The sequence below is a fragment of the Convolutriloba macropyga genome, chromosome 8 (assembly GCF_964194025.1).
Source record: "Convolutriloba macropyga chromosome 8, txConMacr16.3, whole genome shotgun sequence".
NCBI lineage: Eukaryota > Metazoa > Xenacoelomorpha > Acoela > Convolutidae > Convolutriloba > Convolutriloba macropyga.
This window is the reverse complement of record NC_134475.1, coordinates 66,662,249-66,676,469: the sequence shown is the minus strand read 5'-3', so window position 1 is coordinate 66,676,469 and position 14,221 is coordinate 66,662,249. Positions and strand designations below refer to the sequence as shown.

General features: G+C 32.9%; 2 protein-coding genes across 4 annotated transcripts in view; both read right to left on the bottom strand.

Moving 5' to 3' along the window:
• LOC142344936 (NEDD4 family-interacting protein 2-like) overlaps positions 1–14,221 on the bottom strand; it is a 316,413-nt gene that overhangs the window by 37,926 nt on the left and 264,266 nt on the right. The gene's annotated exons all lie outside the window — the stretch shown is intronic.
• LOC142344287 (uncharacterized) lies at positions 298–1,753 on the bottom strand. 2 transcript variants are annotated; one of them, XM_075395869.1, is made up of 3 exons: positions 1,668–1,729; positions 1,120–1,334; positions 298–743 (listed from the first exon to the last, which is right to left on the bottom strand). In XM_075395869.1, the coding sequence occupies exons 2-3, from the start codon at positions 1,183–1,185 to the stop codon at positions 519–521; spliced, it is 291 nt and encodes a 96-aa protein (XP_075251984.1). In that variant the 5' UTR covers positions 1,186–1,334; positions 1,668–1,729; the 3' UTR covers positions 298–518. The 2 variants fall into 2 exon arrangements, with proteins under 2 accessions (XP_075251984.1, XP_075251983.1); XM_075395868.1 differs by having other exon boundaries at positions 1,120–1,753.

Below are 14,221 nucleotides of genomic sequence, written 5' to 3'. Positions count from 1 at the left end.
CAAACAATCAATAATGTGTATCACAGAATTGACATTCAGATGAGGTTACCCGGACCTGAGTCTGGTGATATTTCAGTACTGAGTCGTAAAAATCTTATTATGATTTTTACTATGGCCAGAGTTCCGATCATGGCACTTTGTAGATATTTCATAGCAAAATTCATAGTAAAATTCTGAATTTAGTATGAACATAATAGACTTCAATTCTGTTTTATCATGGACCTATTGAATTTTTTGTCTGTTTTTCAACTGAACAGAATGAAAAATCGCCATCAATTGAGACTAGAAAAATATGGGCAGTTGCTAAACTTAATTCACCGAAATTACGATTAATTCACAAAAATTCAGATTATAAAATTTATTGGTTACCGTATTTTTATCCGACCAAAAAAATCCATATCACAACTCAGCTAAGAGTTGTCGAGAAAATCATGATACTCTATCAAGTTTAATTTCTCCTGGTTGCCTCAAAAAACAAAACCCAATGAAATTGAGTTTCTGATGATAGAGATGTTTGCTCAAGCATTAGGTCCTTCTATAATTCGGCCTCCCTCTCCCTCGTCCCCCAGTTGTTCATACATCTGACACAAAGAGCATTCTGGACAGCAGATTCCTAGTAAACAGTCTTCGATTCCACTGCCTTGAATGTCTCTCTGCTTTCGCATTGTATTTCTCATGTAGACAACGATTAGTCCGAACAGAACAAGACATCCCAGAGACCCAATGTAGAGAAAGAGATACACCTGTAAAATTATTACAATTATACAAAATAAAAAGTTATCATTCCGGGTAGAGGATTCGCTGGAAAAAATATCAGACTTTTTGCTGCATTTTATTGAAAGAATATATGGGTCTTTCCATTACAGCCCCCACCCCCATGAAATCATGGCCCCGATTATGGTACGGTTACCTTGATAGGGGGGAACTATAGGTTATCTGATTACTAAGCAAGGGGGTAAAAATTGGGAAATCTTCACTTTTTGAAGTACGGAGCCCTCTAATTACAAACCCAATAGAACAAAGTTTCTATAAGAGGATGGTGGAACCTACTGAGGGAGTCACCTGTCCAGGTGGGGGGTCGGGGGGGGGGGGGGGTGGCAGTGAGAGGAAATGTCCCACCTGGCTGCTAATATTGTTGTTGTTGTCATAATCATATGGGTTGTACGGGTCATCATTTGTGTTCATCGCTCTCAGGATATTACTGGCGGTCGTGACTCCATAAAAGCCAAGAATAAAAAGAACAGACAATAATGCAGCCAGAGGTTTCTTGATTTCACATCCGACAATTCCACTTGTGACACATGGAAAGCACCAAGTGAGACAACATGTGGATCCTTTACAAGAGAAGAAAGGTTTGCTCCAATCTGGCATTTCTGGTCAAATTTTTGACAATTTTTTGAAGAAATTTGGAGAAAGCTGTTACCTTTAAGTTTTCCAATAACTTATTACCTGAATTTGAAATTTTCCTGTATATTTATATAGCACGAAGTAGCCTGAATAATCTACGCTTATTTCTCGCTAAAAACAGTTGCCCAATTTACAAAAATCGATGCGAGAAATATTTTAAGGGGTAAGCAATTTGTTTACTCGAAATTTTTCACGTTTTACCAAGCGCAGTTGACAAAATCTGTTTTGAAAATATTTTTACCGCTTGCAATTTTTCTTACTTCTAAAATGAAACTTCTAAGCAAAATAGCAGTTAGAACTGACCAGCGAATTGTAAGTTAGGAAAATGAATTCAACTATAAGTAGCTCAAAACAAATGGCTAATTAAAAATAAAGTTTCAACTTCACCATTACGCAATTATTTGCGAAACTAAAAATATGGCGACATAAAACTTTTATCCTTGATAAATTTGTCATTTATTTGTTTGTCTCTCAAAAACACCTGTACCATTCTTGGTAATAGACAAACTTAAAACCGTTACATTTGAGAGTAACTCAAAACAAATATGTCGCAAAAATACAGCGAACAAAACTTGAACTTTCTAATTGGGAAAGATGCCAAATTTAGAAGATTGTGTCATATTATATTAATTATTTCTCAATACTACCAAATCGGTGGTCATCAGTCATTTTGTCCCCAAAAACACCTGTTGATTCGTATTAAGCAAACTGATTATCATTCTTTGATATTTATTTCTCTGATGACATTTCAACCAATGGAAAACGTGAACAGCATACAAAATAGGATGATGGGCTCAGTTTTGTGTTTGTTATTGTTTTGCCAATTTGATTTCAACACATCAGACGTCATTTGCAAACATATGTCTAGTTTATTTTAATATTCACACCTGGACAAAATTTCAAACTTTTACCACCACCATAACCTTTACACAGAATAAATAATCATAAAAAACTAGAACAAGACGCCTCAAACGAGTGAGTCTGTGCATCATGACAAAAAATTCCAACATAGTCCATGAAAAACAAAAGCCATGGTCGAGGTGTCACCGCCATTCGTCATTACAAAAGATCTGTCATTGTTTCAAAAATGCATTCACGAAGAAAGTGGAATCAGTAAGGCCAAATCTAAGAATGGAATAATAAAAAACAGTCCAATCGAAAAATTCTTTGAACACTTTCATCGCCCTTTGCAAAAATTAGTGCAATTTTCTGCCATATAGTGAGTTAAGATGTGTTGTAAGCTTTATCGTTTGAAACAATTTGAACTTGAATGGTTTCCTCAGCTTTGCATTGGTTCATTTACTGTCAAACTAGGTTGACAGTATACCATTCAAGGGTTAAATTAGTAACTTTTTTCAATCCTTCTTAGCTTTGACTTTTATTTTCTGCTTGTTTATGTCATTCAACCATTCTTTTAAAATTTTTAGTAATAATTATTACTAAAGTTATTAGTAAAAATGAAAACTTAAATATAAAAAGTAAAATAAAATTTGTAATTACTTTTGATGAAGTCAGGGTCGAAATCAAACTTATCGTCGTTCTCAACGCTTTACTACTTTTCCTTTTCTTGTATATTATACTGTTTTTTTCCAATTTGTGTCTGCTTGCAAGAACAAGACAACTAGAATGGTTGAACTTCTTTTGTACTCCCGGGTTTTTGGGTGAGTTTTTGGGTGAAATGCGATGAATGCGGCGAATTTTAGAAAGTACTGCGTTGATTGCGGCGAATGCGGTGAAAAAATATTTCAGCGCATTTCAACGCATTCGTTATAAAAATTCACCGCGAAACTCAGTGCTTTTCTCATAAGGACGCAGAGGTATACCCCCAAAATTTTTGCCTTAGTAAACTTTGAGCGAAAAGAAGGATACATAAAATAAACAAAATTAGGAGACAAGCATTGCATCCTATTTTTCGCACAAAGGGTTACGCCATTTCTCCGAAAAAGAGAATCTTTAAAATTGTAATATAGGTGACAAGTTTTGTAGCACGTTTTTGCTCAATTTAGTTATCTAATTATCGCATTGAAATTATCTCTAATTATCGATTTTGCCTAATTAAACGCGCGCTTCTTTGAGCATGCAAAAACGATTTAAAGCTTTTTTAATTGAGCAGGCAAAAATGATTTGAAGCTTTATTAATTGATCATGCCAAGGATATTTAGAGCTCTCGAAGTGATTAATAGTAGAATTAAGGTCACGACGATACATAGTTGTTTAGAATTGTGGTCGTTTTTGTAAATAATCGTAAGCATCTGTAAATAACAGCTTCTGAATTTTTTATTTATGAGATTTAATAGAGAAGAAAGAAAGAGAGAAAGAGAGAAAGAGATCAGGGATTTCTTAGAAAAAATTGATCTATTCTGTTTTGACCGTCCAAGCTTGTTGGGCTTACATCTCTTACATTCCCAGGCGCACGTGCTATTTTTTACATGGTAACGTGCTCCATAAAAACATATAATTTATTAATGGTGGCGTAAAAACACTGGGGGTCGTAAAAACTGAATAGATCCCAAAAACTTATAGACAGCTGTAAACATTTGAAGAGACGCAAAAAATTATTAGACATTTCGAAACGTGTGAATAGGTGCAACATATTACTGAATCTAAATTAATGGACACATGTAAACCTGCAAAAACCAGGCAAAAAATTGTCGCGAAATAATGGAAAAAATGCTGGACATCTAAAACAGACTCATAATTGAGGAACTTTTTAGAAAGATTGTTAGACTCCTCTAATCCTGTAAATAGAGGATAAAAATATTCAATAAAGTTAATTTAACAAATTCATTTGATGAGTGCAATTGATACTCAGTTATTAAACAAAATTTAGAACAAACAGTTATCTTTTCATATGTGGCAATCAATTCACTTTCGTTTTTTGAATCGAAATGTTTAAGGATGTAGCGAGAAGAATATCAAAAGTCTCAGTTGATGGTAATTTCATTTTATTTTATCCTAAATTCGAACTGAGGACTATCTCAAATATTTTTTATTTGTCAATTTTCAGAAAACTATTTTAAAACAATGATGCGTGAATACAAATAAAAACCTGAAAAACCATGATGATATAGAGAGGCGACAATCAAGAAAATCCGTTGATGGTAACTTTTTCTTTCTTTACTCTAAATTGAAACGGAGGGATTTTACAGAAAATAATTTTATTGTCAAAGTTTCATGAAATTATATCAAAACGATGATGCTTGAATACAAAGAAAAGCCTGAAAAACCGTGAAGTTGGTACGATATTGTATATTTTTAATCTGTAAACCCCTTTTAATCACTTAATTGACCCCACTTATTAAAGCTTTTAACGACTTTTACATGCTCAAAAAAGCGCATTTAATAAGGCTTAATTGCGGATTGCTGATACATTCAGTACAAAAATTAGATACATTTAGTGCGAAATCGAGATACGTTGCGTGCGAAAAATTGATACCAAAATCGATCAGATTCGTGATACATAACGCGCCAAAAATAGGATACACAACTTGCATCTCAAATTCGCAGATAAAATTTGGACACTTTTGCGAACACGAGCTGCGCAATTCCCTTCAGTTTTGGTTGTTTTTGCTAAAATATCTATTTCGTTGCCAAATTGCTTCATTTTCAATGTATTAACATAAGCAAAACGAACAAAAGATATACAGATCGGGAATATTTGCCCGTGACGATTTTGGGATACCTCTGCGGCGTAACGTTTACAATTCACCGCATTAATTTTTATAGCAAACTAATTTAAGAAATGCGGTGAATGCGGTGAAAAAATTAATTCACCACATTTCACTGAATTTCTTACAATTTAAGAATTCACCGCGAAATGTTTACAAATAACAACTGTATTGAAGATTAGAAAACATTTAAAGTTGTTTAATTTTATTTATGTTGTATTTAAATTTACTGAAAAACTTTTGTAAGTTTACAATTCAATTCAGCCATATTGTCCACATTTTTGAAGTTGCGCTTCTGTTTAAACTCAATTTTTTTAAAGCAGTTCGAAATTTTTCTTTAAATTGCGTCTGCGGATTCTTCGTTTCATCGGAGTATGTTTGGAGATAGTTTTAGTTAAAGACAATTGAATGGATCAAACATTACCTCAAATGCTCAATTAATTATCCTAAATTGGAATGACTGCACAGAAACAAGAAGAAAACCTGACACAAAAAAAAGTTTAAGATTCTGAGTGCGTTCATTTCTTTTTGTGCTTTTGAAAGTTAGTGAAAACAGTTTTTTTTCTTTATGTCTTGCTTGCTAAAATTTTCCCATTGACTCATCTGAAAAAGGTGTTCAATCCTTGCTTTGAATGCAGATTCCAAAATTTTTTCAATTTAAAATAAGCAGATCAATTTCATTTTATGTTCAATTTGTCATTAACGATAGACATATAGATACACAAAAATTTCGGCAGGAACACTTTAATTCGCAACAGTTTCATGAAGTGTGACAAACGTTAATGGCAGGCATGTTTGTCCAAAATCTGAAAATCAAGAAAGCGCTCAAATGTTGCATAACATTGAAAACCGACATTTGATGTTAAATTCTTGCTCTTCGTTCAAAATCGATTCTTCCTCTCTGAGATTCAATACCAAACTAACATTATCTTTGGTTTTTAAAGTATATAGAATCTTCAAGAAAAACTGTCTCTTGGTTACAGCCTACAATGAAAGTCTACCCGAGGCCAGACGACTGTCATAAAAACAGATTGTCATAAAGGAAATTAGGCTACATGACAGTTTACCCAAATCCATTATACCCAACGCAATAATAACCAATGTCGTTATAGCCAGTGCCATTATATCTAATATATGTATACCCCATGCACACAATTCATTAACCGAGTACAAATTAGCAATCGATATAACAATTCTCTATGTTATGAATGCTTTTTTGAATATACATTTTTTGTAATTAATAGTTTTTTTGGAAAATTATTAGTTTTCTCATACAATTATTATCCAATTAGTTTTCAAAGTATAATAATAATAATAGTAATAATAATAATAATAATAATAATAATAATAATAATAATAATAATAATAATAATAATAATAATAATAAAAATAATAATAATAATAATAATAATAATAATAATAATAAAAATAATAATAATAATAATAATAATAATAAAAATAATAATAATAATAATAATAATAATAATAATAATAATAATAATAATAATAATAATAATAATAATAATAATAATGAATTTCACTAAACTTGGTTTTACCAAGCTTAGTAAGTCCCTCACGGGGCTTGAATTTGATTTCCCTCAAACACTGTCCATCCACTGCTGACGCTTCTCAAAAAACTGTTCACGCACGATTCTCATCAGTTTTTTATGCTAATATAAGTTTATTGCAAATATATGTTAATTTAAAATAATTTTGCTGTCTTTTGGAGTCATCGTTGGTCAATTCTTTAATTCAATTAATAGCCAGGAATCAAAAAGAAGGTTATTGTTGCCCACATTACTGATTCGTTGATCCTGATTTGTATTGCTTTTGTGTACTGTTTTTTTAGATCTGTTTGCGTTTATTCAAATTTTTGTTTCAATTAGAAGCTGAAATACATTATTCATTTTAGCACAGTGTTCTAAAAATTTAATTACAAATGTTTTAGTTCGATGAGTGTTTTTTTATCTCCTTACTGACTTGTTGAATACTTGTTATTGAAATGTTACAATGACGTTGTACGGAAGCCTCTGTGACTCGAATTTGTTGACATTGACATTACCTGTTTCTATGAAACAGTTTTGGAATTTTGAGTTCTGAGAGGTTTTTGCGTTTTTTATATCATTTAGTCCCATTAATGAGCTGCTTCAATGACAATGTATTGAGGCCTTAAAGAACCAATATAAAATTTCTGCAAGCCATTTAAGTATCCCCTGACTTTTCATTTTGTGTATTTCAAAGAAAGTTGTGCGCATTTTTTGAGCAACTGATTTAGTTTTTTGCTCTTTTTTAATCTTGTACGTTAGACCCAATGACAGCCAGTCCAATTCATGTTGTTTTTAGCCCCAGAAATAATAATGTAAGATTTTTATTTAGGCTTGATCATTAGGTTTAAATGGTCGTACGCACTTTTTTCGATATTAGCTAATGACTTTTAGTTGTCTGTTCTCTCAGGTTTATATGAATTTTTGACTCTTGTTCCTTTTTCGACTCTCAATTTAGTCTCATTTACAATACAAATCACTTGTTTTACAACAAAGACACTGTGGACAACGGCTTTAAAAATAATAAATTTATGACTTTGATACTTATTCTTTTGGATGTTAAGCTAATGTTTTTCATAGAGTCTCACAGTTTTTGTTCATTCAGTACATTCTTTGGTTTAATTCACTTGTTTTGCTTGCTGTCCTTTTATCTACTCTGTTGATTTGTTCAACTTAGCCAAAAGTCTCTGTTCTTCGCTTCTATGTTTGTTCTTCTTTTTTCCAAAGCCAAAGACGCGCAGCTTAAATTTCAAGTTTAATTGACTTTGATATTTATGGCGCTGTTCTGTTAAGAGAGCAGTTATTTAACAGGTTTTCCCGAATATCTTTTCAAAACTTTTTTGACCATCACAAATTTTTTTTGCTAGTCTAAACTTCTGTTCCCATAAAAATGGTGATGCGCCATTAAACTATCGAATTTTTGTCGAACGTTTAATATATCTCAGTCTTATATCAAGAGTGGAGTAGAGAAAGAGAAATATCTTCATTGCTAAATTAGGTCCGACTCAAATAGTTACCAGCTAAACGAGTGAAGGGATAAAGACATAAAGTGAAAAGGAAAGTAATTAATCATTTTAACCAATCAGATTCCACTATTTCAGTTTTAATTTACATCATCAAATACTTTTAAGGAAGCAATGGTTGTCAGCTAATGCTGGCTCCATCTTTGCCGGTTGTTGAGTTTTCTAGGTTGTTGAGTTTATCGCTCTTGGTTTTCTGTTTATTCTCTTTAACTTTGTTTTATTTAATTTGATTTTTCTGGTTCGTCGAGTAAACCGCTGCCTCCTGAAGACCCCTGAACATCAGCAACAACAAAAGTATCTGTTCCATCAGCCTTCTGGTTTGCTACTCCCAAAGGATGCATTTGTACGCCGTGGTTCTCTTTTGGCTGAGTAGTTGACGTTTAGCTTCCAAAGGGCGCTTTGCCTGAAATACTTGAATAGTATAATTTTTAGCTGTTAGGTGTTAAAAGTTTCTTATTTTGGAGTTTACAGTGCTACAGGGGGTATCGGCTTTTGGTTAAATAGCGTAAGTATCTAGAAATGGTTCATCATTTTGACTTCTAACGGGAATAATTGTTCTAAAGTTAGCATTTTTTTCTGGTCGTCTAGAAAATGTGAGGTCTTTGTTTCGACTAAAATTGTTGATCTAATTTTTTGTCAAATTTTTCAAATTCTCGACTAGTTTCTTAGCACGTTGTATGTTTACAAATTATCTCTTCCGGTTTGAAAAGGATTTCTGTTCTCTTTAACTTTTAGTTCAGTAGAAAGTTTGCATCTGTGTGCTTGGGTTAGGACGTGTTCTGGAGTTTTCCTTCTATGATACACTCAAGATATTCTTATGTGCGTCCAAGAATACTTATTATACTGAAGCTTCCTTGACTAAAAAAAGCTCTATATATCAATTCTCTCACTCTTATACAATGAGTATTAGTAGACAGTGCACGGACCCCAATGCTAAAGTTGAGACTATATCTCATTCTTATATTAAGAGCGGAGTAGAGAGACTGAAATATAAATTATTATTAAATCAATTCTGATTCAATTAGTAACCAGCTAAACGAAAGAATGGAAAAAGTTAAAAGGTGAAAGAGAAGGCAACTAATCATATTTACCAATCAGATTCCAATATTTAAATTTTAATTAAGTTAATCAAAAAATTTTCAGGAAACATTGGATGTCAGCTAATGCTGGCTTCTTTTTGTTGGGATGTTGAATTTTCAAGAGTGTTGAAGTTATCGCTCTTGGTTTTCTGTTTTTCTCTTTGATTTTAATTTATGTTTACTTTTCTTTCTCGTCAAGTAAACCGCTTCCATCTGAACATCAGCAAAAACAAATGTATCTATTTCATCATTCTCCTGGTTCCGCTTCTCCGAGAGGATGCATTTAAACTCCGTGGTTCACATTTGACTGCGTAGTTGACGTTCACTTTCCAAAGGGTGCTTTACCTGACTCAACTGACTGGTAAAAAATTTTAACTTTCAGGTGTTAAAGGTTTCTTATCTTACAGTTTATAGTGCTAAAGGTGATATAGGCTTTTGGCTAAATTGCGTTAGTATCAACGAATGGTTCATCATATTGATATCCAACGGGAATAATGGTTCTAGAGTTAGCGTTTTTTTATCTAGCCGGCTATAAATTGTAAGGTTTTCGTTTTGACTAAATTTGCTCATCTAAATTATCTGTCGAATTTTTAATACTAGACTTGTTGCTTGTCACGTTTTGTGTGTACGAATTATCCCTTCCGGTTTGAAAAGAACTTGTTTTTTCTTTAATTGTTGCTCTGTAGAAAGTCTGCATCTTTATGCCTGCGATAGGACGTGTTCTGGAGTTTTCTTTCTATGCTATACCAAAATAGTCTTATGGGCATCCAAGAATACTTAATATCTTAAGGTTTACCTGACTATTTAAAGCTTTATATCTCAAGTCTGTTACTCTTATACAATGAATATTAGTAGACAGTGCACGGACCCCAATGCTAAAGTTGAAACTATATATCAGTCTTATATTAAGAGCGGAGTAGAGATACTGAAATACATATTATCGTTAAATCAGGTCTCATTCAAATAGTAACCAGCTAAACGAAAAAATGGATTAGGACAAAAAGTGAAAGGGAAAGCAACTAATCATTTTAACCGATCAGATTCCAACATTTCAGTTTTAGTTAATTTCATCAAGTATTTTTTTGGGAAACATTGGATGACAGTTAATGCTGGCTCCTTGTTTCCGAATTGCTGAGTTCTCCGGGTTGTTGAGTTTATCGCTCTTAGTTTTCTGTTTTTTCTCTTTGCTTTTAGTTAATGTTGACTTTTCTCGTTCGTCGAGTAAACCGCTGCCAGCTCAGGACTCCTAAACATCGGCAATAACGAATGTATCTATTCCATCAACCTCCTGGGTCCGCTACTCCCAGAGGATGCAATTGTACTCTGTGGTTTTCTTTTGGCTGCGTAGTTTTCCTTCCATTAGGCGACTTACCTTACTTAACTGACCAGTAAAAAGTTTAGCTGTTACGTGTTAAAGGATTTATAGTGCTAAAGGTGGTATAGGCTTTTTGATAAATTGCGTTAGTATCAACAAATCGTTCATCATTTCGATTTCCAGCGGGAATAATTGTTCTAGATTAAAGCGTTTTTTATATGGTATTGAGGTCTTTGTTACAACTAAATTTGTTTATCTAAATTTTTTGACGAGTTTTTTTTAAGACTAGTCTTGTTTCTTAGCACGTTTATGTATACGAATTATCCCTTCCGGTTTGAAAAGGATTTTTTCTTCTTTGTGCTGGTATCGGTTGAATTTTAGAAGGGTTGAGCCGGTGTGACTATTTGGCAATGGATTGCTCCCATTCTGTCTGTCTGCTGTGATTGAGTATTGTATTTTAATTGTTAGTTTAGTTTATTGGCACGAAATATCGATATCGACGCTTTATTTTTAACTTCAATTGAAGACAAGTTCAAACATTTTTTGTTTATGGACTAGTGTCCTTAAATATTTTATTTAGGCATAAAAGTTCTCCGTAATGTAATTGTTAGTTATTAGTATTGGTACTTGTTCATGTTGTTTCATATAATTTACATATTTGTCCGTGCATTTATGAGCACATTTGCAAAAAAAAAGATTGTTTTTATTTCTTTTAAAACGGTATGCGTTTATGATGACGGTATAAGTCTGGTTATCCACTACTCTAAATTAAATGGTAGTAGACTGAAAAATGGACAGTTATAATAGCTTAACTGTGTTTAAAGTTTCATACATTACCCGCATGTTTTTAGTCTGTTGTAGAATACTTTTGAAATCGTAGAATATTCAATTTTGAATGGTGCTGAAACTGATGGAAATTTAACACAAACTAGTTGAACTGGTATAATATTGGATGGTGGTGGATAATTTGTGAATTGTCGAACGTTATGGATGGTTGAAAATTGAATGGGTTTGGCGTTTGTGTTAACTTTTGTGTTGACGTTTGTGTTGACTTTTGTAAAAAAATATATTAGTAGGATACAAATTGAATGGTTAGTGGGTACGTTCAAATATTATTCGTCGATGTTAGTTGGTATGTTGAGATTGTATTCGCTAAGTAATGGGATGGTGTTGTTTTGCCTTTATCGGGTTTGGTGGTATTGTTAGCCACTTAGACGTTCTCGGTTTGTGTTAGATAGTGGTCGCTTTTGCTGTAGTGCGTATACTCTGTCATAAAATTTTGGTCCTTGACGAAGTACTCCGCCAACTTTTCAATCAATGTTTAATCTTTTATCAATGTTAATCTTAATGTCGGCGATGGAAGAACGTACGGCCTTTCTGACCTCCATTTCAGTAATTTTGTGGGACTACGAGTTACATGAAGTTCGATCACGTTTGTGACAGCTTTATTGGCGAAACTGCCTTCTATATGACACGTGTGGTATTCTTCGCACGGCTCAATTGCTTCTATGGGAATGATAAAAAGGACTTTCAGGTGTCCATTTAAGTTGAAATACATAACAGGTCCTGACAGGGTCAAAGTTCTTGAGGGTGCTTGTCAAGAATTTCCGGTGGATTTTATAGCTAAAACTTAGAAAATACGGTGTTATTAAATGTTCATTGATGTGCTGGAAATTTTTTGTTCTATAATTTACTGGGTCTCTGAAAAATGTTTAATATATGAGTTTGTGTAGCACTTTCGTCTTGTGCGCTCAAAAAAATGTTCTTGTAGACGTCCTTTGGCTTCGGGTGAAGGAAATCAAATTTTATTTGAAATAAGTTGTGATCAAAAATGCAGCAGGTGGAGGTATCTTGTGAAAAACAATTTGGGATTGTTACTTCTTGGTGTAATGGCTTTTGGACGTCTAAGGTTGCCCTAGTTGAGCTTACGCGCCTATCTTGTAAGGTCTTGTAAGAATCTTGCAAAAAGTGCTTATCTTGTAAGATCATGCAATCACACGCTTATCGTGTAAGACATCGTGTAAGACCTTACAAGATAACCGTGTGTAAGCCCACTTGTGAAACTTGGCTATCTTGCAAGATTTCTTGCAAGATCTTACATGAGATGAGAGTTTTCTAAACACCTCAAAAAAATTTAAAAACTCAAAGAAACGGAATAAAAACATACTAACAATTTTGTTTTTGATTGTTTAACTAAAAGCTGTGAATTAAAAGGAAAAATTATGTTTAAAAATATGGTTCCAATGAAACTTATTAGTTCTGGGCCAAATTGTTAATAGCCGTGAACATACTTGGTTGCTATTGAAATTTGAGAAAACCAATGAAACAATTATTGAAAAATTTTTCTCAAAACGACTAATTCAAATTCCCCTGCCCGGATGAGAAAGGAGGAGTGGAACACACCCAGAAGATACTGGAAAAATCTCAAAGTCAGTTATTTTTCAACAGACTTGAGATAATTTTCCAACAGAAGTTTGATATTTTAGTAAAAACCATGTTTTTCAGGTCCCCGGCGATTAAAAAAGACTATCTTGCGAGATTCTTACAAGAGAAAACGCCTATCTTGTAAGATTCTTGCAAAAGAAATCGCCTATCTTGTAAGACTCTTGCAAGATTACATGCTTATCCTGTAAGAGTCTTGCATTTAACGCCTATCTTGTAAGATCTTGTAAGAATCTTGCAAGACTCTTGTCAGATTATACAATTTGGTACGAGAGTCTTGCGTCGAAGCCGTTAAATCCACTTATTCACTATAAACCTTTGATAAAATGAATCGCGCCTCATTTCAGGGCCATTGGAGTGATATGTTTTTGTTGTTGGCGTAGATATTTGACGAGACAAAAAAAGACAAATGTAAAAAAGTAGGAAAATGTAAAGAAAAATGAAAACTCTCAGTCTCAAAGTGAAAGTACATTTTCTGAAAAAATAAATCGCTGTGATGGCCGATTTTCTGAGCACTGAAAGAATATGAAACCTCTCTGCTGAGAAGAATGAGCCCCATTGACGAAAATAAGGGGCAAATTACCAAAAATGAAAAAATTAAGAGTAAAAATCAATGTCTTTTTGAGCAAATAAATTCAAAGTCAAGAAGTCATTTAGCTACGGACGTAAACACACGAATAAGGTCAGTTTTATTTCAATGGGAAATCTGAGACCTGTCATTAGACAAAAAACCTCACGAAGAACGACAAAGATAGGCAAAAGTATAAATATTTATATATATATATATATATATATATATATATATATGTATATATATATATATATATATATATATATATATATATATATATGTATATGTATATATATTTATATATAAAACCTATTCACTAAAAACGCTAGATATGTTCATTTTTTCAAAGCTCCTGTTGTGATATGTGTTCTGCCATTATCGTAAAATTGTGAATAGTCAATAAAGCAATTATACAAAAAACCGGATATAATCTTTTAGTCTAGTCTCAAAGCCAGAAAATCGTTTCTGAAAACGTAAAAAGCCGCGAAAGCCTCATTCGTTTCACTAGATAACTAATGTGACCTCTCTGCTAGAGTTGAGCTACACATTGGCACCAAAAAGATATATATATATATATATATATATATATATATATATATATATATAAATAAGATAAACGCTCAAAAATCCACTATTTATTTTTCTTTTCAAAACTGATATTGTTGAAGAACA